This window comes from Hermetia illucens, chromosome 3 (genome assembly GCF_905115235.1).
Source record: "Hermetia illucens chromosome 3, iHerIll2.2.curated.20191125, whole genome shotgun sequence".
NCBI lineage: Eukaryota > Metazoa > Arthropoda > Insecta > Diptera > Stratiomyidae > Hermetia > Hermetia illucens.
The window spans coordinates 18,475,859-18,502,886 of NC_051851.1; the positions used below are offsets into that span (position 1 = coordinate 18,475,859).

The 27,028-nt window shown below is 37.6% G+C and overlaps 1 protein-coding gene across 3 annotated transcripts in view; it reads right to left on the reverse strand.

The window, feature by feature from the left end:
• Positions 1 to 27,028, reverse strand: part of LOC119651282 (protein similar) — a 549,699-nt gene that overhangs the window by 16,993 nt on the left and 505,678 nt on the right. For 2 of the 3 annotated variants that reach the window (XM_038054794.1, XM_038054791.1), the window contains exon 11: positions 26,061 to 26,830. In XM_038054794.1, the coding sequence (XP_037910722.1) occupies positions 26,061 to 26,830 (770 nt within the window). The remainder of the gene's footprint in view (positions 1 to 26,060; positions 26,831 to 27,028) is intronic. The other variant, XM_038054793.1, reaches the window with a different exon arrangement.

Genomic DNA, 27,028 nt, shown 5'->3' on the forward strand with positions numbered 1-27,028 from the left:
GACGTTGAATAGGATATCAATTGTACGGGCTCGCATTTAACGATTTAAAGGGACTTCAATTGGACCATATTTCAGAACATTAAACGGATATTACCACGGAGAAAGAAGGTAGAGTTCCTTTTCTAGTCTCACTTCTAAGCAGTCTACAATTCGCCATGTAACCCAGCATCGCCCTAAGATCCTACAACCATATTTCGCCCTCTCTCGCCTAACGACCCATATCCTTATTCCAGCTTTTTCGCACCATATTATTAAAGCTTTTGTTCCTGCTATTTGCCAATAACTATGTCTACATCATAATGCATTGCCTTCATTAAAAGCTGCTACGAGATACATCTACACCCAAACACACATAACTGCCTTATCATCCTACCCTAGTAGTATCTGAAGTAGTAAAAACAAGAAGCCTTATAGGCTCCTCTTATATGCGTTTCGTACGTTTTATGATAAAATCAATAAAAACAAACGACAATAAAACTCATGAGAAGACAGAATATGTGGTGAACATCTCACAATATCCCCTTTAAATCTACGCTCTGAGGATGGTCTGAATAAACTTGTATCTATCTACGAATATATCTACACCAGAGTCCTATAGAATGTTGATATGTTTCCATGTTTCCCTCTCATCCAGATAACAGGACCCCCCCATAAAGTATGTTGGCAAGCTCCCATATCCTTTTCTTTCTCTAGTTTCGGTAAAGTGTGGCACAAACATTCCAGAATTGCGCAAGAAAGGAATCCACTTTCGATTTTACTTCGTTTGGTATTTATCTACACAATAAGGGAGGATTTTGCGATTTAAAGTTGGCTTTGAAAGCTTTGCGCTCTTCCAAGGTGATGCTCTCAGTTTATATCAAAGTGCGAAGGACGAAATTGCGCAAAATCGCCTATTAGGGAGTCATGCGTGACTAGGATGTGCTCCTTGTGAAGAGAAGCGTGTGGAAAGTTGAATGAGTATTTTGGAGGCCTACTCTTTCATTGAAGGATTGTGGCATTCAATCTTATGAGAGCTCACTATAAAGGATGCAATTTGTAGTAATAGCTCCTAAATAGTTGCATCACCCGCCAGACTAACCAGAATGGGTGCTAATAAGTGCACCTTGAGGACTCAGAGCTAAATTAGGTCATAGTACTGGTATGGGTATACCAAGATATATTTGGTCACCTCAAGGATCTTGGAAACATCGTCGTTATTATGGTTTCAAAAATTCATAGCTGATTATACCAGCATAATAGTCCTCAGAACTCCTTTAATAATAAAGCACTTTCCAGTTAAATTAAATCACGTTACACCTAGGTTAACTCCTCTCTTCTTGCAAAGAGCAAAAGCATTTGCCAACGTCTTGAATGTAACCTCGGTCCCACAGAAACGGCTTCCATCAAGTGTGAACGGAAAGCTTCCCCAGCCTTCCATCTACATCCTTACATAAGTTTTCTTGTTATAAAGATTGTCCTGATGCTGAACAACACATCCCCCGCATTGTTCGAGTTACTGACCTAGAAAACTTCTCTGTGAGTGGAATGGAACTATGATGTGAATCAACCCCCGTAAAGCATGCACACACTATAGGGCTTTCCTTGGCATATCCTCTAGAAAGTAGTCAAAAGAAAAAGGAAAATGATGATGAACGTATTTTTCTGGGTTTCTGTGTACATTTTACATTCCGGACAAAATGAAACGAGCACAAAGATGATTTAGGAGATGACTTTCAGGCGCATTTCTGTATTTTTATTTTGTCCTGGTGGAGGTTTTAAATGTTGCAGGGACGGTATTTAGAGGAGTTTGTTTTGAAGTAGATTTTTAAGGACCAATCTAGATTCGCATTCAAAGCTATGGAGACTCGAATGGCATTGATACGAAATGTCTGCATGGACTTTAAATCCCTCCTTTGAGAAGGATATGGAGTGGAAAAGCGGATTATGTGCATTTTAATCTTCTGAATGAGAACCTTCGATATATACCTCTTATAGCTCTTGCTCATTTCGTGGTTAATTAGATACCTTCTATTACTAGGAGAGTGTTGTGTGGAACCATATATTTTTTGGGGCGAATGCATTGTAATTACTTCACGAAAACTCTGAAATATTTCCGGGACCCTTACAGAAAGCCATAAAGCCGTTTTATAGCCTACCCAACTGACTATTCTCCCCGTTTATCCGGCCATTTCGCATTCCCACCCTCCATCCCTCGCTCAATACCAAAAGCAGACAGGCAGATAAATGAAAAATTCCCAACCATATCTTGCGACCTAGACAGTAGTCGATAAAAATTGGTCAACTCGTCACGCAAATCGAATATGCCGGAGCACGACCTCCGTTAGCGAAAGAGTCCTTTTACCATTATATCATCATACTCGTATCGCAAAAATAATACCAAAAAAATATAAAAAATGTTTTAACAGGGTCCAAACACAATTTTATTTCTCCCTCCGCCTCTCTAGCTTGCTCAACGGGTGCGTTTGGCATTATTGCTACTGACAACCGTGCTCTTTGCTTATTCTATGCATTTTCAGGAGCGGAGTTGTAAAATGGGATTTTTAAAAGGGAAAAGGATGTATAGGCCATTAAACGCACATTAAAAATATCATTGGCAATTATAATGAAAGCTTACGAAAGATAAGAAGCGAAAGACGAGGTTGGATTTTTGAGCTAATACGACACAAATCAACCGAAAGGAGTTTGCAATAAAAAAGGATCAATTAAAGTTTTATGCCAGTTCCTTCGGGACGAAATAGTATTTTACGGACACTTTAACTGCCAATAATAATTGGAGGCAAATAAAAGATTAAAGACCATGAACTTTAACCTTCTGTCCTGAGGCAAAATTCCGGATTCGCATAAAATCGATACCAGTTAGCGAAGTGATACCAAACAAAGTCCTGACATGTAGGGTGAGTAATTAATACCTTCTTTTATGCAGAATGCCTAATAGCATAGTGCGAAAGAAGTTGGTGTCCGGTATTTGCTTAATCTACTTCCAGATTTGGACAGGTGGTATTATATCTGGAGTAATTTGTCATGGGCTCTGAATTAGGAGAACTAATAAATATTGAAGCAATGAAGCGACCGACACTGTCAGTCCTTAATTATTCTTCTAGCAAAGTTTTTCGATGGATCCTATTAATTGCCTAAATTATTGGGAACACACAGGTCATGAAATTTTCGGTGACTTGACCTGATAGGAATTGTCCCCTAATGAGATGGTTCTCAAGAAGTTAGCAACCAAATGTTATACATAGTATTTTTATGCAAACTCTGGCAGGACTCGTGTTGCTTCCTTGAAATTTTCATATGATGAGGAGAATATTAACAATCCCTCATATATTAGAGATGTGAGTATATGGACATGATTATAAGTAGCCTGGATAGGTGGTAACAAAACACTTAACAGTGAACAAAAGTTGGGAAGGACACCCAGAAATAAGACCAAACATAGAAGAGAAGACGTAAACCTAATACCTGCGGCGTTTGGGACTGGAAAGGCGAGTTCCCGGCCTTTGATATCTGAGGAACCCAATACCTTAGTAATGTAAATATTGGCTATTGTGGTATCAAATGTTATAAATGAGCGGGGGAGAGTAAAGTTGAATTCATCGGCAGACTCATTCAGAGAAAATTCCATTTGTTATAAACCTCCCTCAATGAGCAGAGTGTAGTGGAAGCCAACCGGAAAAAAATTATGAAGCCTATGATCCGAGCAATCAAAAACGCGGTTACCAATTGGGAACGGTCCTCATCTCACTGAGCATATATAGGCGGTAAGGTAAGAGGTGTATTAGCGTAAGGTAAAAGTAGTAAAAATCTCGGAAGAAAAGGTAAGTTAGGCAACACAAGTAAGACTAATTCAAAATACGAATTAGGAACAACTGGGGAAGAAACCGCTTAAAAAAAGGACTCAACTCGCATGAAAGGGCAACAGATGTGGAAAGCAGGTGAAGTTGTGGCGAATTAGACATGGACGTAGTGCCTAAGAAGAGGAAAAACCCCAACAAGAGCAAAGGGGAGTTTTGAAAAAGATTAAAGGTGCCTAAAAAAACGAAAGGACCCAACAAGGGCGAAACGGAAGTCTTGGAGGAACCCACCAAAGCAAATATAGAAGGAGGATAAGACCAAAGGTGGTTATTAATTTCCAAATGAATTTGTTCGCCGACATTCTCAGAAGGATCGAGGCAGATCCAGAACTCACTTATTTGGAGGAAAATATTAGTCATACCAGCCAGAAAGGATACTTTATGTTAAAAGTGTAAAAAATACAAGGATAAAACCGCGGAAAAATGTTCGAATCAAATTGTAAAAGCTTTAGGACAGGAAGCAAAGAGAAGGACTAGCAGGGGATCACTAGAGAGGGAAAAAATTTAGATGAGGTCTTAACCATGGTGGAGGTTTCCCTTAGAGGGGGGGGGGGGCTATTATTAGCTTTGGCATAGAGGTGGTACGCAGACTGTTGGACAATAGGAGAAGTAAAAAAATGGTTTTGTGCCGATTTAAGGAGCAAGGGTCACTGAAACAATGCTACCAATGACTCGACTTTTGTCATATAATGAGTATAAAGTAAGTACCAGTTCGAATGACAGATCCAAGTAATGGCAAAATGCGGAGCGGCGAGCGATATCAGCAAAGTTTGCAGAACAGACCCAAATTGCACGCTTTGCGAAGGAAAAGAGAACGTGGACCATCGGTATGACAAATGGATCCTCAAACTGCGAGTAAAGTTCATAAAAATTGAAAATTGAAAGACAGTTATATGACCATAACTAGCGAACTACATTGAAATCAATAAGGACCAAACAGCACCTAGCGGTGCTGTGGGTTTACAGGGGCAGGGTGTTTAGGAAGTAATGCGGCATCCGGTAGCTGGTTTCATAAGGGAAGAAGTGCTATGTTCCTCTAATAACAACATATCCTGAGTAATCTGATACTGGAAAGGAGCGAGCAGAAAGATAGAGCCAAAAGCTATAACTGGGAATTTAACCTATGAACGCATAATTAGGATAATAACCGAGCTATGATTTTTAAAGAGTGTTTGCTGCTCAAAGCATTCACGAGCTACTCGTGAATTTCGGAAGTTCATGCACTTTCCGGTTAAAAAGCTTGAGGTCTGTACTAAGTCAGACATATGAGAGTACCATATTAGTCAGAAGAGATGGTCCATCATCAAATGAATGCGACTCAGGATAAAATAATTTTTATTGCAACTGGCTTAGAATTGGACCAAACGATATTCGCCCTCAATATAATTCTCATTGATGTATTTTGAAGAAAATTTCTTCCCAGTTGGGCTAATCTGTCATCAAGTGAATGCGGACCTGACTTCCTGTAATAGAAAGCCAAAATCTGGAAAATAATTGGGCATGTTAACGAGTGCTGTATGCATAGGTAATGTCAATGGAGATCAAACGATAATGGCGTTTCAAAAACGGATCTTGAGAGAGTGCCTAGAGTGCCTAGTCGAATGCTCGGATGGACAACGAAGGCTTTGAGGGGGGCACATTTTCTGCCACCGTTGAGACCGATATGTCTCTGAATGACACGGCCATAGAAGAGATCGCTCCGATTACATAATGAAATATGCATGCATGTGATGCAGCCCAATTATTGATGGAACCTGGTATCAGAACGCTGCAAGCTGCATGCCATGGAACAAGGCTCAGAAGGAAACCCAAACAACATCGAGAGAATGCATCCAAGCAACTGCCTCGCAACGTAAAGACCACTATATGAAGAAGGAAAAGAAACTGGTTAAAACCGATATACGACTGATTAAAAAAGTCGCGAGGACAAAAATGACCGCCAATGACCTGTTCTCGCCTCCCCAAACATCGCCCGCTGTTTTCTCATCACAAAAAGAGCGAAAGAGCGCGATACCTAGAATGACGGAGGAGAAACTGCCTATGTGACAAGACCGGCGATCATAAGAACCAAGGTTTGAATGATATTTTCAGCAACAATTCTCAAACGGGCAGTAAAACTTAGGCTTGACATATGCGCCAACGCATTAAAAGCGTAGTTGGTGAGACTGCTCTAAAAATGCCTTGAGGAGGATTTCTTGGTATGGGAAAAATTAAGGCTCAGAAAGGACATCATTGAGGTTACATATGGTCTTATAGTGAATCCTATGGAATGAGATATTCTAACAGAATGTATATGGTCTCGCCTCAGAAGAGGCTATGATTGTCAGCTTTGTGGCTGAGTTTGTCACGATTGTCAATAGCAAATCACCCAGAGCATGTGTGCTGACATTCTAGCTGTTAAAGGTCATGTTAACCCTAGCTGATAAGAAGAAAGAAGAACGAGAGAAAACCGAACCGATATCAATAACGAGTCGCAGAAAAAACACACCAGAGAAATGAAAGTTAGTGGACATGTGGCAATCTACATACTGCCTATCACATACCCGATGGTGATGACTGCCGCTAAGCTAACCTTAAGGGACACCGACATCACAACTGCAATAATATTGCCAAATGTCGACGGTCTGTGTACGGAATGCAGTAACGCCCGAAGTTTGGAGTTACATGATCGCTTGCAGCGTAAATAGAACAAATGGTAGGTGGGTCGGTAGTCGCATAAACTCATTCCTAACATTATGGAATGGCTGAAGCGAAGACATAGGTTTCACTACAAAAAAAAATATCGGCAGAAAAAGCAAGTCCGAACGAGACGCTTAAGAAAAATGTGAGCCCAGGAAGTACACTTGAGGAAATGTTCAAATTGAAGGAGAACTGCCTTTTAGTTGCGAGGTGATATCTAAGTGGTAGTCCCATGGAACTAGGCGGACAGAGGTTGGTTTCAGTGGGTACGAAACTGACAACGACCCACCAAGCTTCGACGTGTGTTTGTTAATCTGTTTATCTTCCATGGAATCAAAGGATTTTATACCATTTTTCTCTCGACGAAGAAAGCAAGATTTCAAAATTTGTCCACCTTCAAAACAAGAAACTCCGGATGCAGGTGGAATATCAGATCCCCCCCCCCCCCCCCCCCCTTCATTCTTACCCCGTCGAAAGTCCTTGTGACGGTAATACAATGCGGTGAAAACCACCATAATCACTGCGAAAAAGAGTAAGGGACAAGATCACCAGAACTCCTTCCGAAGCAGCTCAAATACCAGTTCAAATTTGTATAGAATTGGATTCCTCACGCCCTAGTCACAAAATAGAAAATTTTCCATACAATTAAAACCAGATTATCTGGTCTGGCTTTGACATTTTTACATTTTTGCGTAGTTCTCTGTAAGCCAAGTAGTTCCTAGTTTCAACTTATTCAAATTTCGATTCCGACAATCAAAAAAAAGAGACGATCCCGCAGAACAACTCCCATCGAATGAATAGAAGAACCACGACTAGCGAAAAACTTGGTATGGAAGGATAAGCATTGGCCAGCAAATCAAGTCAAATAAGGCCAGCCCCTACGGACCTCAAATATCACTTACCGTTAAAATGAAAGGATTGCAGCTAATAAAATGAAGCGATTTGAAATAAAAATCCAACATATAACCTTCGAATTCAGGATCAGAAAGTCTCACTAGCGAACATACCATTTAGGACCTTTTCACAAAACTTGGCAACTGAAATAAGGAAGTTAGAAATGCAAAATCAAAACCCTTCGGAACCAGACAGCTATAGTCTAATCGAAACGTAATGAACATTATCCTCTCCACCCCTTCATATTACCTCAGATATCATACCCTATTATCATACCTGGATAGTAAAAAGAAGGCATAAAGTGGTTAATCATGAATGCTGAGAGACAAAGCAGGGACTGACCGAACGATTTGAGGCGTATTCCTTGACCAAAAAACCGAAATGTACTACTGGAGTGGCAAGAAAGTACCTTTTTATCGGTAGAGAGTTCAGTACAGTAGATGCGAGAAGGCAAACAGTATCAACAAACAAGCAGTTAAAAGCGACTACAAAACGCGTGGAAGTTGATCGTTAAACTGTTTTCAAAAAAGTAGCTCGGAGATAATAAATCGAGGACTGAATACAACAACCTTTACTCTCAGAGGAACAGGTTCAAAAAGACTGGATCAAGCCTTTTTGACCAGACCCAACATCAAGCAAAGAGCTACGTTGGCATACCGGTCAGTGGCTCAAAAGGCGGAATTAACAGTGGATAGGTCACAGATTAAAAAGGATAGAAGTCGATGGGTAAATCCTCCTAGAAAGCCGTGGTGTAGGGTACTGGTAGAGAAATGTAGACTCCTCAGGAAGTCGTTGAAGAAACTGGAACACATTATCGCAATGATAGTTCGTAGGTCCGGTTGATGTAATATGTCTTAAAAGGAGCCTATGCATATGTAGTCCTTTTGTTGCTTTATGAACATTTTTGGGCAACGAACTTGCAATCAAGTGTCCATGATTTGGTGAAGCGGAAATTATAATTTTAAAAGATACAATATGTATTTCGGAATACAACTCATCTGCTGGGAGAGGAGTTGAAGAAGGAAAAGGACAAAAAATTATCGAAAGATTACCCTTGGCTCTAGTAAAAGATATTCCTTGAGATGCAGCAGCACAAAGTGTCCACAAAGAATAGTCACACGAGATGGAGTCCAAATGAGCAGGTACTTTCTATGTTAGTGTTTTAAATCGAAGCGGGTTTAACCGGATTCCAGAAGAAGCACAGGGCAACCGAGTAACTAAGCATCATTTCTGTTATAGAATTAGAGACCAGAGACATTGCTAATTTATTTTCTAGGCATGTAGATGCATGCATGTAGCATGTAGATTGATATGTGAAATCAGGAAATTATAGCATGACATGATAAGAAAATTACACCAGAGATGAATCTCAAAACGAGGAGCTGATATTGGCCTCTGAAGAAACACGGCTAGGTGGATGTCATGGTCATTAAAACATTCACAGGCACTCCAGGATAGAATAAATTAGGGAAGAGATCTTGAACCAAATGAGAATTAGCTGTTCAAGCGAATGTTTTTTTCTGGGAGGATACACCAAATACTTTTCTTGTAAAGGTGCTCTAAAGCTCCTCTATTACCTGATGTGCTGAAGCTCCCCCCAAGTACGACACTGGTGTACTGAAAACTGCGTCTATTTTTGGCTGAATTTTCAGATTATTCCAGAGGTTAGTTTTCTATGTATCTATATATATCTATAGCAAGTAAAGGTATTTTTCTGCTTATATTTGGACATTAAAAATCAGATCTAGAAATCAATAGAATAGTTAAGAGAGTCGTAAAATTTTATTAGAGCTGGGTTTTAACTTGAAACGTTATTAAATGTGACGCATTTGAGCCTCTCCTCAACTCACTGATTTGTTGAGTTAAAGCAATAAAACAACTATATGAATATCGGTAATCTGTATTTCCATATTTTATTATCTTATTTTATGTAAAATCTAATTCACATTTCATTTTTCTCATATCATATTAATATAATATTATTGCAGTTCATGTTTATGCTATTTATGAGATAGAAGGAAAACAGCATGAATCCTGAAAAAAAAATTATAGACTCAAAACTTTACATGAAAGCGTTTTGAATCTAATTAAAATTAGAGCAAAAATCTGAAAATTAAAATGAATAAATTTGAAAAAATAACATTTTCGTTTGAATATTATTTTCGAGTAAAAACGCACACATAAACAAACTCCTTATATACTAAACAGAAAAACGATACTGTTATGTATCATAAATATAATACATTGTCGCAAACTATATAATATAATTGGAGTGAAATTTGGTTGCATTAAAATTCTAATAAGTCTTATGTAAACCTTGTGATTTATTCAATTCAAGTTTTAATTTTAATTCTAATTTCTTTTGTGTATGACATAATTTTTTTTTATTTCTTTCCTCGATTTAGTGTCCCGTGCCTCATTCATTGAAATTTCAATGTAAATATATTTATCATGTATCATAGTAACGTTAAGATGATTTTATTATTTTATTATGAAGCGTATTCACTCTTACATTCCTATCAATTTAACTCACAACAACTTTCCAAACAGTATCCCTAATGAATGCATTTCTTTGCCGGTAAACTTTGTTTTGCAGGGGTTTTTAACGTTCATTTTAATTAATTAATTAATTGATTTAAAAACAAAAATAGGAAATCAGTCATCGATATAAGACACACATATCAATGGTGGGTGTTGTTTGTAAAAATTTTGTAAAATCCGGTAATTGAATATTGTTTTAAATTATAACTTAAAAAGCTTTCAATAACGGTGCAATTTAATAAAAAAAAATTATTGTTTAAATAAATTATTATTAGACCCCTATCCACTAAATTTCCTTAATAAAATCAATTTTTTTAATTTTCTACCATCCTCGAAGGATATATACTCAAATAACTACCAACACCAACTACTTTTCCTTAATTGTTCAAAAAAACAAAAGATAAAAAAGAAATAAAAAATATCTTCAATCTATTCAATATTTTACTATATTTTCCCCATGATCTCTTCCCATTAAACTCTTCCTATTTTCATTTATTTTCATTCGATTCCATAATTACGAAAAATCGTTAATCATCTTATTCGAATCTCACCAAAATATTATATTTAATATAAGATTCTGGCTGTATGCACCGGTTTTCACTTTAAAGTTTATAACTTTCTTTTTCTAAATTGATTACATCAAATTATCATAATTTCATCTTTTTACACAGACAAATATTCATAAAATTATTCAATCAGTTCTGTTATTTCCAAAACTAGGAATAATATAAAAATTCTTGGAATTATTGAAATCGTAACATGAATCGAATTTCATTAAAATCCATCTTTACATTATTCAGTTTCTCGAATATAATTTAATCCGTTTATTTGCAATCTTTAATTCTATGATGTCAATTTACAAAAATTCACGAAAAATTGCACTTTTTGACGAATTTTCACGAAAATTCACGTTCAAATACAAGAAAAATTTGAAAATTTCGTACATCGATATTAAAGAATTAGGTTTAGTATGGATAGTATTTCGTTAAGTATCTTTCTTTCGTTTTTTTCTTTTTTACTCAACGAACGATATATCTTCGTGAAGTATCGGACGTTTTTGAGTTCGCTTTATGAGAGAAGAAATAGAAAGAGAATATGAGGAATAAAAACGCATTTTTTCGTCTTTTTATTCTTACTTTAGTCATTGCATTTTACTTTTCATTTCGATTCTATATTTACCCTTTTATGTATAATTATATATTGGACAGTTCTTCCTACGAAGGTTGCCCTTGACTCTATGTGGTAGCGCGATTCCATGAATCAACTAACGTTTTTATGTTCTAATTCAAGGAAATGTGAATGATTTAAAGCTTTATGCATACATGTATATTCTAGATAATGTTCGAGTATGGTTACTGCATTGAATATTGCGAATCGTGATAGTTGTTTTAAATTTACATGCTAAGGCGCTGAAATTTATAACCGTCATCTTTTCTTATTTGTGTGAAACTTTTCACTGCGATTCAAATATCATTTTATACGAGGCATCTGGGAAACTTTGGTAGTGGATTTATTTGAGGTTCGTATTTTGGAAAGAAGATTTTCGGGAAATTTTAATTTGTCCGTAGTCAATATTTAGAAGACAAATGCTCCTCAATCGAAACGTTCACTGAATCTTTTTGGTTGCGGAGCAAATATGAAGCTTCTTCTATCTACATCCTTCATTTTGAATTATCATAACTTGAAAACACTTGTTGCATCTGGCAATGCTTCTTTTTTTTGGCAGTTTGACAGATCAACTGATCGTTGACAGTTAGTTTTATTGGAATAGGTGCGTTGGATCAAAAATTATTTGAAGCAAATATGAATGAAATTTCTACGAAAATTGGGTGTATTTTACACTTTTACAATGATAAGGGGGGAAATTCGTGGATTCATATACAAATTACTGTTGAACCGGGATGAAATCGAGCAATTTTAAATTCGATATTGATTGGATATTAAAAAACGGTCATAAAAGACTTAAAAAAGGACTTAATAAATGTAACACGCAAGGCTACAATACTGCTGGAAGTCTTAATCTAACCATTAATATACATTTCTGGCGCAGCAAGATTAACAACATTCGAAATTTATTTGATTAGAGCATGTAAGATCATACTTATAGACTTACAAATCGAGGCGATCCAATTACTCCACTGAGAGAAGACCTCTAGGCCTAAGTTCTTTTACAAAATTACATCACTGGGAGGCAAGTTGATCACATTTACTATATTAGAAAACACGCGGCCTATGGGTTCGAGTGCTGGCTGACTACCAAAAATAATGAATGCCGGCTAGCGGTAATGGACACGAAGATGCCACGTTGGATCAGTGGTGTAGCAGAGAATGATTGATGACATATCAATTGGTAATATCCGCATTTAATATGGAGTTGCAATCAAAATTAGTCATAAAGTATTTGGAAGACAAGTGAAAATGTAATATTTTCATCATACAGTGTGTTTCCAACTCTCAGCCATACCTAGAATTTCCAATATCAGTGATGGCCTCTATTAGATTTTTGAGGTATTTTGTTCTGCATTCATCGTTTATATTCCGTCGAACTTTAATAGCATTTGGGTGAAGCGCAAACTGGATAGACTCAAGGGTTCGATTTCTCGCCTTTAAATGAAACATTGGAAGGACTTCGTTAAACAAAGCAAAAACCCAAATTCCCCCAGAACTATTGTAATATCGACGAGATGTAGTGCCTCCAAAATCCATGACCGAGCAATAAAGGCTAAAGTACTGACACTGAAAAGGTGGCCAGTTGTAAGGCAAGAGCTATGAAAACAACTTGCAAAGTAGCAACAAGTATCCTTGTAGAACCGACATCATCTAAGTATATGTGAGGTTAAGTAATCTGCCGACACGGGCTAGTATGCCCCTGTTTTAACGGCCATCGGACAAATATGAGAATTAATTGGACACTTCACAGCTCTTTCGTCAATTTGCAACTCTGATCCCTCCAAGAACTCCCGAGTAATGTTAAAAAATTGACCTCTTCTAACTTCAAATGTTTGCATGGAATGGCACAAGAATTGCATGCACTGCATGTCAAAATTCGCAAGTAGATCAGCGCTTTATCATGGAGTATAAGTCTGGATCAACAAAAAGCTAACCGGGAAAATTCAACATCTTCTGTTGGAAGACACGAGGTGAAATGAGGAAGAACCTTTTAGGACGAAAAAGACAATGCAACTATCCGTTGTCACTGGAGCTTCTTCACAAACTTAAACCCATTCTCCCCCCCCCCTAAAAATACTAGAATTCACATCAACAAAAGGTTCAAAAAAGACACTTTCAAGGATGAGAAATGCTCAGGTCAGACAAACACAAGAATGCAGAACTTTGGTTGCATTTCCAAAAGATGGGAAGGCGAACTCTTCTCCACAAAACAGAATAGAGACAAAGGATGAGAGACGACAAGTCATAGACCCAATACGAAGTCCAGCCAGGAAGCACAGTTGTGAGGTTGATGTCATCTCTATATCCAACAAACTGATTGAAGCCGAAATAAGTTATTTTTCAATCCATTTTTATTGTGAATCTTAGTGAATGTTTTGCTCCACGTGTCGATTCATTTGTAATGACCATGAAGGCTGTAGATGGGCAAAATGACCAACGCAGTTGACAAGAGTCGAAGGCAGAGTTATTCTCAAAGCTAAAAAAGTGACAAAAGTGGACCACAAAAGGGTCCCATCGACAGGCGTTTGCATGCTTCTGTGTTAACCAGGCTCAGGAAGATTGGTAGCATTCGTCAGACACTTCAGCCCTCCGGAGCAATTTACCATGGAGCATTCGATCCGCACAAGGATAGGTCCGAAATATTAGAGAAACTACAACAGTATTCATGTTGGTTGACTTTGAACCTCACATACTTTGGAAAACACAGTTGCTTATAACTAATAGCAAATTTCCGTCAATGTAGTGATCAATGCAACCATAATCGAAAAAAACAACTTGAATCCAAGTGTCCACCCAGTGCTTTATAATAAAATGATGATCCTAGTGATATGGGAATCTGGAAATTAAACCAACATAAGAAGTTCGTCCGCTTCGGTCACCCTACGATGAGAGCACTGTCGTCTGAATGTGAATAATCTGCAAGGACTCTGGAAAACTTTGAGGTAATAACACTACAAATCCACAGACTCGTCCGTGGACGCTTCAAACATTAAATTTCTAGGGCCAATGTGCTCAAGCTGCAGCAGGTAGTATCACATCCACCAGCAGAAATCCTTCGGTAAATCGACGAATCCAAGATATTTCATCGACTCGAGTACAATGAACACTAAGTGTGAGTGCTCACAGGCTTTGCCTCTTCCCCACCTCATACACACACAACTCCAGCTACAAGGATTATTTGGATTTAAAAACCTAACATTTCGATATAAATTTGCCAAGCAAATCTTCATTACCATAGTTATTATATGCGATTGGAGGTCCACCAATTGATAGTCGCCTTCTAGGATAACCAGAAGGCAGCAATTCGAGATGACAGTGTGCTGATTATAATTGTTATAGTAACAATGGGGATGTTGGCGTAATAGCTGAGGTTAGAGACACGTGTCGTCCTTGGCCGTAGTTTTATCGTATAGCAGACTTTTCTTGGATTTACATATTGAACCATCTCCTATCTTCAGATCTAAAGTAGTGAAGATAGATGGTTTTGGAATGGATAGATGATGAATGTAATATCACAAAAGTGATATCACCGTAAAGTGTAATATCACATTACCAACACCGAGCGTCATTCAAACATCATGGCATCTTTTAACACACACCACAACACACCACCCAGTAGACAAATTTTGTAATGTTTACGCCGACGTGATATCACATCACAAGACATTACTGAACATCACGGAGTAATATTGTAACGTATGTAGTGGCTTAGTTCTGGAAAAATGAATTGAAGTGAAATGAATTGAACTTTCTTAACTATGGAGATTTTTTGCAATGCCAAACAATGTGCTTCTACGAAACATCAACAAACATCAATGAGTAATATTGTGATGCGTTCAATACAACACACCTTCCTTAGTGTAGAAGTATATTATGCAAATTTAGGCGGCTGGTCGTGCGCAAGAATCATAATTGCCCATTCATTGCATTTGAAAATATCTTACAATAGTATAGGAAATTTTGGGCATGAAAGACAGCTCATTTTTCATGCATTATGTTATTGGAACTTCCGTACACTTAATGCTATGAATGCAGTACAAAGAATATCACTCTAGTGATAAGTAATCTTGGTCATGGTATTATGAAACTTGTTTTTCTGTTATAGCATTTTTCTCCAAGAGGTGAATTATATATTAATTTTGACAACTTAGCTGAAAATGCCCAACTTTAAACCAAGATTCAATTTGGAGTGTAGAGGGAAGGTCTGAAAATTATTTGTGAACTGCATTTTACTTCACTTGTTCCCTCCATCGGTGCTAACAAGTCCTGTGTTTTTCTTCAGCCTCTGCTCCGTTCATTAGCGGGGTCGGTTCATATTGTTCGATGGCACCATTTTGCTCAACCATATGACTGATCTGGATGAAGTGGAGAAGGTCTCAAATCAGCATCTAGGAAATGCTGTCTAAGAGCTTTTCAACTTGAATATGAAAATTGTAGCAAACACCATCAAGTTAAGGATTGGAGTTGTGCGTGCTTTGATCGGCACTCACGAAAAATCAGCCATTTTGGACATGTTGTTTGAGTAGGCCGATGTGAGCACGTTTGAAAAAATTGGGAAAATCGATTGTCTACCTGTTATTATATATTGGTTTTTGGAGGACAATGGACCTACATAAGTTAGGAATGAGTTGGATGCTGTGTAGGGAACTTTGCTACATACATAAGATACCAATGATGACATTTTAGGCAGCACATTTGGGGTGCTGAAACTGCAACAACAGACGATAATGCCGTTCAAGTTTGACAAATGACGATAGACTACCCTCGAATTAAGGTCAGAGAAATAGCTGAGGCTACATATCTGTAGGGAGTGTTTGTCACATATTGAACGCGGAGAGCGCTTTCTCCCACTGGACCAAACAAATTGAAAAATAAGTATTTCCAATGCTCTGTTGACGCAACAAATCAATATGAAATTTCGCTACGCCATTATACTCCAGAATCAAAAATACAGCTAAAACGATGGACTGCATAAGAAGAATCGGTCTGGAGAAGATATTGCGAAAAAACGGCCATATTTGCAGAACAACGCCGGGTCTCAAACCTCAGCGATTGCCATGGCAAAAGTCGCCGAATTACAGTTTGAACCGGTTGATCATCCTCTTTATTCGGGAGATCTACCACAAAGCATTTTTTTCGTTCCTTAAGTTGAAAGTTGCCCTCGGAGGAAAGAACTTTTCTACGAATCAGGGATCGCTTACTATTCGGACACGTCAAAGACCAAGAAACATTGCTAGCAGAAGCGTATCGACTTAATTAATTAGGGAACTTTTCAGATAACCTTCGTACCACAATCATTTTCAAAATTCAAGAAAATTTTTTTTTTCAGAATGTGCGTCTGTTGTTCATTCCATTGTAGCAACAACAGGGCAGTACAAAGATGAACGCAAACATCCATGACGAACCAAGATTCATTTACCGTTGTATCCGATCCACTTTGAAGTTTTTTTACAAGATCTCCCATTGCATATAAATTCATAATCGTCTTAAATTGGCATGAAATGGAATAAGTATGATCGAAAATTGCTTTCAAAACTTCTTCAAACCCAATCCACTACCAAAAATTCCCAGATAATCTTTTCAATGTTACTTCAACTTCGTACTCTATCGCAATACCCCGTTGAATATGATTCATTTACTTTAGTAATTTACTTTTATTTTGTTTTTTTTTTTATTATTTCGCTAACACTGACGCAATTACTCTACTAGTTTATTAATGACGATATGTGAAAACTACTTGACAACGTTAATACTCTCCTAGCTCTCTAGCTTGTTTTATCTTTCTTAGAAAAAAAAATCTGGAGGTAGGTTGTGTTATATCTTTTGCTATTTACTATGTATCTTTACCATTTATGCATTTTTAAATATTATTTTTCTTCTATTTTTGAACAATTCTTATTTGTTTGCAAATATGTTAATTGTATATAATTTATTTATATTCGGTAAATATATTACGTAAAATGTTTTGTGGGTTCGGTGTTCTTTCGTAGCACAATATTGAGGTATTTTGTCGCTATTTGTTGTTGGGTTTGTTATTGTATTTTGATATTTCTTTTACAAAGCTTTTGGAACTATTTCGTTTCTAAATTGGATAAGGATTTTGTTATATGTATATAAAAGTTCGAGGTATGGTTGCATGGTTGCAAAAACTAATATCTCGATAGAAGTTGTAGGTCTGGTTATTATATATTTGGGCCTCTATTATTTCCCCCTATGAACGCGATAATCTCCAATCTACGTGAAATCAACGATCTAATTTTATCTGGGGCAGAAATGTACTACACTAGATTGTTCAACTCACTATTATTCTATAAGAATTACAGCCAACTAACGTTATGTGTAGTAGATTTGCTTATTCTTCCATTTACTACGATATTTAGGCTTCACACAATTCCAATTTTCCAATGAAATCCTTGCATACCAAATTTAAAATTTTATACCATTTGATTGAACATTTCAAAAACCTATGACGGCAATTTAAATGAGGTCCATAAAATACATTTCTGAATTTTCATCTAAAATCACTGACTCGCTGCATAAAAATCATCATTTTCGAAGTCCCACAAACCAACCCCGGCCGAATACCCCCTCCACTAATCATACTCGCATATATAAAAACTACAACGGGCATCTTTCCCAATGCATTTTTGTCCACTTGAATCTAAAATTAAATTCAAAACATTTATCACGAGTAAAAGATACCAAACCAAAAATCCACTTAATAAATTCATGAGAGCTGAACAGACAAAGTGGAGGAAACGCAACAAAATAAAATAAAAAATTAAATAAGAAAAATGTCCAACCAACGGCTATGTCATTCCAACGTTTAATATATTGCATAAATCATGATACAGGTGAATCCAGAATATTCATTCCCCCGGGAGTTCAGGCACTGGCATTAGGAGCGTGTATTTTTCCAATGGAGCCTATTTTTAAAATTTTTCGAATAGAGGAAAGTTGCGAGGAGAATTTTCGGGGATGATTGGTTTTTACAGTTTGACTGATTTGAGACTTTTGGAGACATCATGGTGTATTGAAATCTCAGAGGAAGAAGGTGTCAGATTCTTTGGAAATAATTAGGGATTAAAGTTATCTTTAATTTGTCAGCAGGCCTGACGGGAGAGGGAGACGAAGGGGTGCTTTCTTCCATGCGTGCGGGAAAGATATTTTAATAAAATAAAGTAATGATAGCGGGAACCGCATTATGTCACCTCAGATGTGAATTTCCTGCATAACTCCCACCTGGGGCCGGATTCCATCTCTATGGACCAGTTTCTTAGGTATTGGTTTTTTGCCGAGATCTCCTGTTTTACACTGGTGGCTGTCTGACTCCCGTCAGTTTGGGTGGCACAAAGATGAGCTCCTTATCCATAGTTGAAAGGCACGTGGATATCGCGACTGTATATCCAAACAAGGCGTTCGCTATGGGCACCAGACGTGCAAGATATTTTGTTCCACAGAAGAAAAGAAGCGAGGAGCCTTCACCAGATTTGAGGAACCAATTCTTCGATTATCTCATATCTACATACCTCCTCCAGTTAAGCTGTTAAAACGATCCGATTTTATATATTTAGGAGAGAAGAGAATTCATACTAATAATCTCGAAAAAGCTTTTTGGATAGTCATAATAATGAACAACATGTGAATCAACCATTGGACTCCGGAGGTAGGCGAACTTAGCTCGGTGAAAACAGACCAAATCCATAAATGAAAATCTAGCTTCTGAACTAAGCAGCTTCTGAAAAACAACTGGAAAGCTTCTGAGAAAGGCAGAGGCAGAAACTACTGAAGCAAACTCCAAAAATGAAAAAATAGTGTTTTGAAAATCATCGCCGTGGTTTTAAGAAGGTTTTGACACTCTCCATCTCTAATAAAACAGTTTGCCTTCATTTATTTGGTATTCTCTGCGTAAGACCTGACGCAATATGGCTTCTTCCAAAAGAGTTGGCTTTTCCGCAAATGGACCAACACAAAAGAGTAACTGAAGCTCTGAGTCAATTCGGACAAAAGGAAGACTGACAGTTTCGTTGTTCGCAATCAAGGCGTGGGTTCCAAGTATATCCATTTGCTTCGGCCACGTTTAGGCCTTAACAAGGAGATTTTCACACTCTAAAGGAGTGCTGTCCGCTGCCCTGAACGAAACCGTCCGTCGATCTTAGCCCAAGTTCGTGGGCCAAAAAAGGGGGAGAAAGATTCTTAACAATATCTCAAGAGTCGATTGTCATCCTACATTCATTCATCATTTATGACCATAACTTCACCAAAAAGTCAACAGGCATCGAAAAAAAACCCAAAGAACCACGTCGAAGTCACTCAAAGTAAAAGCTTGACTCTCTGTTTTTCCTGTTCGATCAAATAATGAACAAACAATCTTTTTAAGCATTTGAGAAAAACTATTCGTCAAAAAACCTGAAATTGTGGGAGAACAGCTCTTGGATTTGGCACCATCACCCAAGTCCATTACTCGGAGCAGTTTTTCGACCAAAAACTCTACTTTCCAGCAGTGGTAAATTACCGATTCATGGGACTTATTTTGTGTCAGTTGAAAACATAAAATAAGATTCACTGAGAGAACTAGTGACGATCCCAGAATATGCCTACAATTGATAAGACATTGATTTATGTTGTTTTCACCGACTCAGTTCCAGAAATATTTGGGCAAAATGTATGACTCCTGGGGCATACTGCATTCACACAGCTTTCTTGTTCCTGTCATAGAACTAAACTGTTTCAGGCTAATTATCACCACACTTAATGCCGTACAAGTGACAAACTTAAAGCAGCGGGACAACACAAAGACGGACACATCCATGACGCAATCCGACTTTAAACCCGGGGCACGAGAGAGAGAGAATAGAATAGAATTTTGGTCGGTTGATAGAAAAACATGAATAAAACGGAACTGAAAAGGAGGATTTTGCTCGATCACATGCTCACGGAGGTTGTGATGATAGAGCCTCCACGAAATTAGTACAGTCTGCCATCAAGTACTGTAGACAGAGAACTCAGAAAAAATTGTCTCCTGAAACTATACTTTGGCAATCTGTTGTTCCATTAGTCGTTGTGGGTTTGGAAGTTCAAAATATAGATAAGTCACATTTTGTGCAAGATAACCCTTTTTTAGCAACTTGCTACGAATGTATACTTAGGAGTAGAAAAATACCCCCTCCAGGATGTATGCGAACCGTGTCCATTGTATAGTTTCCAATCGAGGATAAATGGCTGCATTTAAACGGAGCCTCACTGATAAAATGAGTGCCACCTAAAAATGAAAAAAAGCAAGGCACACTTCTGCGACGATCAGAAGAAGTAGTGATCAGAAGGTCAGGACCAACAAAAATACCTCCGAGGATGATAAATCAGAAGTCAGGAAGAGAGTAGAGCTCAGTGGTGCAAGTACCAAACCATATCTGGATTATCTGTGAGAAAATCTGAAACCAGAAGAAATTTGCTGGGAAAGATATACCAGGGGCACACATGGTGGCAGTCTACCCTCCTGAAGTTCCCCCGGAGAGTGTTTGGAAGCAAAGCAGAGAACAAACAAAAATTGCTCGCAATCGGCATGAATAACCAGTCACTGGAGGTAACTAAGGAAAAAAGGGCACTTGAGATTCGGTAATATTCCCGTATCCGTGGATAAGGAAAAATCAAAGAGAGATAATCCAGAGGATACACCAAATGGAAACTTCGCTAATTATACTGAAGAAACTGCTAGGGCTATGGCAACAAGGAGACAGATGGATTGCCTGTTGAGGAGGAGAAGGATTTCCTGAAGCTTAAGATGGGCAGCGTGTTGAAAACGAATGCCATGTTAGAGAAGGAGGATGATACCCTAATATTGTAAAAAAACTCGAAGTATTTTTAGGCATTAATGGATGCCATCAAAAAACTAGTACGTGTGTGGGGGGAATTTCCATGAATGACATTAGATTGGCTTAAGCATGCAGAAGCATGTAAGTAATTTGAGATACCTTTCGTGAAAGAATGCCGCAAGTCTAAAATTGACCGCAATGTCGTCCGTTCTGTCGCTATCTATAGTTCTGAATGTTAGCCGACTATAAAAGACAATGAACGCCGTCTTGCGGTAACGGAGACGAAGATGTTGCATTAGACTAGCGGCGTGACACGCTTTGATCGTGCCGCTCAAATGTACCTGTTGCAGCCTCGTCGTGAAAAATATGGACCTTATTTTGAAGCAACGATGGGGTATTAAATTTTGTTTGAAACTTCGTGGAAACGGATCGAAGACGAACGAAATGCTACGCAAAGCTTACAGTGGTGGGGCAATGAAAAAGAGTTAAACTTCCATGGGGTACAAGACAGACTTCGGAAAGATCGGGAGACCTCAATGGCGACGCCCACTCGGGACGCCCGATCGAATCACAAACGGAGGACTCAGTGCAAGAAGCGCTTCAAGTTTCAGACAAAAACCGACGATTAAATATTTATATAATTGAAGAGGAGTGTAGGATACCCAAAACAATCGGTCAAGCCAGAATGCCTTGAAATGAGTAAAGTGTGCGCGAAAGTGGTACTGAAAGTCCTGAAAGTAAAATGAAGGAGCAGAGTTTACTAAAGTGCCAAGAATGCGCATCACGAGACAGATCTAAAATTTTTGGAGAGAGTAATTATAGGAGAGGAGACGTGGATCTTTGAGCATGATCCGGAATCAAAGTGTCAGACAAGTGAGTGGCACACTAAGAAGTCTCCTCACCCAGAAAAAGAGTGGATGAACAGCAAATCGTGTATTGTATTTTTTCACCGGAAAGGCGTGGTTTGCTGTGAATTTGTGCCACCAGGACAAACAGTCAATCAAGAGTTTTACTGTCAAGTATCCGAAGAAATTTCCAACAATCAGATGACAACGTCCCAAGCCATATCAAACTTATTGTCTCCAAGTTGTAGGTCAAAATTGGTGTTGCAACGCTGCTCCAGCCACCATACAACCCCGATCTGGCTCCAGTGGACTTCTTTTTGTTCCCAAGAATTAAAAGGACTTTAAAAAGAAATCGACATGAGATACTGGAAGTGAAAATTGACTACACTGAAGGAGATTTCATTTCTTACCTTCATTGACTGGGTGAAGGATTGACAATGCTGCATCGAATCAAGGGGACAATACTTTGATAAGTTTTGAACAATTTGTAAGCTTATAGTAAATAAACAATTATTTAAAAAATCATTCTGGAAACTTTTGGGACAGACCCTGTAGTCGGAAAGCTACTTAAACTCAAAGAAGATCGATATTCTTTCTACGCAGGATCCTGAAGGACTGAGGGGCAGCGTAACATTTCGGCAAGAAATTTGGAACAAACATGAGTAAGATTGCGGACTAGGAGAGTATGGCAAAGACCTACTGCTTAAATTAACAAATGATTACGTGGCATTCCGAGTCCATCACAACAGAAGGGGCTGATACAGTGGTTATTATGGTCGCTATGTGATGTGTTACTATGTGATATACATCTTTTTCTTTCTAAACAGTGAAGGCCATTGGAAATTTTTTTTAGAACACTCACTTGGCTATACTTAGTATAGTCATAAGTTCTGTTAGTCGATGCGTATGGCGAGAAATGCTAGGCCGCCAAAACTGGCAACACTGCCAAGAGAGTACCTAACCATACCCCACTTCCGTCAGACTTTCAAGTTCCGAAGGACAGTAGCGCGTGAACGACAACACGATGAAGTTCGATAACTACGAAAACAGAATCGCGATTATTTGCTTTGCATCAGTGTAGGAATACGCCGAAAAAGATTCATTGTTTGTTAAAAAAGCTGCTGGTAAACGAACGATTCGTTTTTATTATAGGACATTAGCTCGATACCACGAAACAGCTGATGTGCTTGACATGCCGCAGGAGAAGCGCCCGCGTTCCGTACGTCGCATGAATATCGTGCATGCTGTGCGTGAGCGTGTTCGTTGCAATCCTCTCCGCAAGCAGAAACGAATGTCGGCGGAAATAGGCATTTCAACTCGAAGAATGAGTCGTATTTTACGAGAAGATCTCGGTCTCGGTGCGTACCGGCGATGCGTTAGCCATATGTTAACGCCATAACTGAAGGAAACATGGCGATCTCGGTGTGCAGCTCTTCTGCAACGATTGTGAGCATATCTTCACAATTGTTATGAAGCCAAAGAAAATCATCCGCGAGTCCAACGTCGTCACCATCCGACTGCTATCATGGTATGGTGGGGCGTCTCACATCAAGGAATAACTGATATTCATTTTTGCGAAGCCGGGGTCAAAATTAATGCGAGCGTGTACGAAAAGATGTTAGAGGATGTAGTCGAGTCATTGAGTGAATCTCTATTCGCTGGAAAGCCGTAGTGCTTCCAGCAGGAAGATAATTCAGCATTGGTTAGCGCCACATGTTCCTGACTTCATAACTGCGGATGCATGGGCCCCTGGCAGCCCAGATTTGAAACCTATGGACCAAATTAGAGGAGACTGATTGCGATCAACCTTACACCGATTTGGAGAGTTTGAAGACCAGCATCGTGCGTGCAGCTCGATAAATCCCGCTTGATACCGTGTGTGAAGCGATCGATTCATGGCCTCACAAACTCCGGGCGTTTATAGCTGCTAGCAGCGCCCATTTTGAATAATTTTGTACCTTTCGGTTGATTTGGTTTATTACTTCGTGAGAAATCAAGATTTGTTTGACTGACAGAACTAATGGTTATACTATGTATTATCTTATTGTCGTTTAAAAAACGTGCAACTCATTTCATTAACCAACACAAATGTGTATAAATTTTAGCGGAAATTAGTAAAAAAAAATAAATCAAACCATCTGTAAATCTGTAAGACAATGGACAAAAACTTCACTAAACCCCCATTTACTAATCACAGCCCATCCCATTATATAATTCCTCCCAGAATTCTAATTGATACTTCTACAATGCACCCTACCTTTCCCTACAGGAAACATATTGATTTTTTCTAAATAATTCCAAAATATAAACCACATTTCCATTCCCAAAATTAATTACACAAATTTATAATTTCTCACAAATCCCTTCTCTGTCAATAATTGGACGTATATGCACACATTTTTATTTATTGATTGTGAAAGCGTATATGCATCGATTACAGATTCTATAGCAAAAAACTATACCAAGGAACTTATTCCCTGCACTACATAACCAATTAGAAATTATAGGAAATGGTATTAAACTCTATCATTGTCTTTTTAGAAGAACTCAAAACTAAATTAGTTACCCCTTTCGTGAAAAGATACTAACGCAAAACGATAGTATCATCCGTAACCAATAGAATCGTTCCAGGCACCAATAAAAGCTTTTCATTTCACACTTTCTTCACCGTGAAATAAAATTGAAACATCACAGGAACCATAAGTGGGTAATCTTTTATGAATATATATATATAAATGTAATAATACCTCCCTTTTTTAATAAGATAAAACAATCTAACCCTTTTGCAAGCATTCATCGAACTTTGGTTCAAAAGCGTTGAATAAAATTAAATATCTTTTGCCATTTCTATCATTTTTCGGATATATATAGTCGCACATTTATAAATATAATAAGTGCCGTCGAACCACGATTTCCGTTTTGTAATATTTTTGTTTTTTCTTTTTTAAAAATATTCATATCATAGACATTTTGGATTTGTACCATGGGCGCTCGCAAAGTTCATTTCTTCATTCTCGCATAGCATTTTCGTCTCGTTTTATTAATAAATAAAACGTTGAATAAAATAGTTTTCAGATAGTTTTCTAAAGAAAAAATATAAATAAATATTAATTTTATGGAGTGAAATAAAACGAAACAAAAAAGAATTAAAAGATTCTATATATTTTTTGCTATTAACATTTGATGTTCTTTCGATTTTGGTAATTGTCAAGTGTAACAATGAATGTTACAGTTTTAGTGCTATTTCTCTATATTAATAATAATTTAAACAAATCGTAAAAATGGTTTTATACCCTTTTTTATTTCAAGACTGTTTTTTTATTTTATTTTAAACTTATTATCTGTACAGTGGTTATCGTCACTAAGTAAGTTTTCAACGAAAAAAACTTATTCTCTTCAATGGTTGCTCTGTTTGTTATCCGTTTTCTATCACAGTGAAAATAAAATAGTAACAAATATTCTTCTCCCTATTTTTTATTACAAGTTTTCCTAATTCTTCCCGGAATTAATTCGGGAAAACATTTACAGGAAATCTTGTAATATTTTATATTATGTTGTCTCTCTCCCGCTCGAATTTCAATAAGTTTATTTTAGAGTAACCTAGTGTCCTAAATAACATCAAAAAAGATCTACATTTGATGTAGATTCGTCATATCTTTTTAATGAGGTTTTGTGTTATGTAAAATAGGTATTTATTTTAAAAGTCTTCCTAACTTCTTAATGTAAAAAACACAACTTAAAACTTATACAAATTCAATGCCATTAATTTTTTTCTTCGATTTATTTACAAATTTTTACAATAACTTTTCTTACTTCCGTTCTATGGTTCCGTCTATCATTTAGGATTTTGGTTGGTTATAATTCGTCACCAAAACTAAAATTACTCGCTTAAACGTCCAAAAATTAAATTAATTCCTTAACTTTCGTATAGTATCAATATAGTGCTAATAACTAAGGACTGATGTCAGTTAATTTCTTCCGAAAATCACGACTATCGTAGTATCGATCCATTTACAAAATGTGACTATATCAACGAGTCTAATTACAGACAGGAGATTTTTTTATTTAAAAAATAATATTAAAATAAAATCCGTATTGATTGTTCGCAGTTCATCGATTTCCGTTTGCATTGCTTACGGTTAGGACTTATTTTAAAAAATAATAAAAACAAATAAAATAAAATAAAATAAAAAATTGATCAATTTCTACACTTTAGCCGTTTTCTTTGGCCTCATGGGCACTATACAAACATAACCAGCACTTACATCACATCCACTGACCAAAAGGTTCTTCAGAACCGAGTTTGAGGGTTGCGACTGTGACGCCGTTGATGTTGATGATTGGTGACCAACACTACCCCTACCACTGCTATTTACACCAGTGCTGTTAGTGCCATCATTGTCTCCATTCCATCGGCCATGAATTTTCTCGTAAGAGGACTTAGATCCGGCCCTTTGCGGACTTGGGGCCATCAATTGTTGCAAAAGATGCGGTGACGCTGGTGTCTCAACCATTGGTGAATTCTTTAGGCGCTTGGTATCTGACGAAGTCAGGATAATATTCGAAGGACGTTTACTACTGCTATTAGCGCTCTGTGTATTGATTATTGCACCAATGTTCAGATTGGCCGCTACTGATTTTCCGGATGTGAGATTGGAATTGTTGTTGGTGTTATTGCTTTGTGTTAAATTGATATTTATACCTTTCACCAATGTGGCCGATAGTCGTCTCATTGTAACAGAGTTATTGCTGGTTGAATTGTTGTTGGAGGTATTATTTACGGTGGTGTTGGTTGTTGTTGCCGTTGAGTTAGTCAAGATGCTACTACAATTCATTTTTGAATTCGAATTCTTATTTTGAATTGTAATTAATGGCACGTGAATAGCAGTGGCCGGTATTGCTGTATTTATTATGATATTTTGTTTTTCAGAATGATCTTCGGGCTGTTGGTGATGTAGTGAGGTCCTCGGTGATGATGGAGCTGAACCATTCATTTGCAGTAAGTCATTCATTGTCCAACAACCTACATTTGATGCTTAGTTTGCAATGAAAGATAATTAGTTAGTTAGGTTTTAAATAAAAATAATAAGGTAGTTTTCAAAGGAAAATACGATAATCCATTTTCTATTCAGAAACTTTCAATAAAAACCCAAAACACAGCAATCAAAAGAAGATACCAAGATAGGAAAAAATTCTCCCTCGACGATTACCTACCTTGCCGTGACCAGGGAGC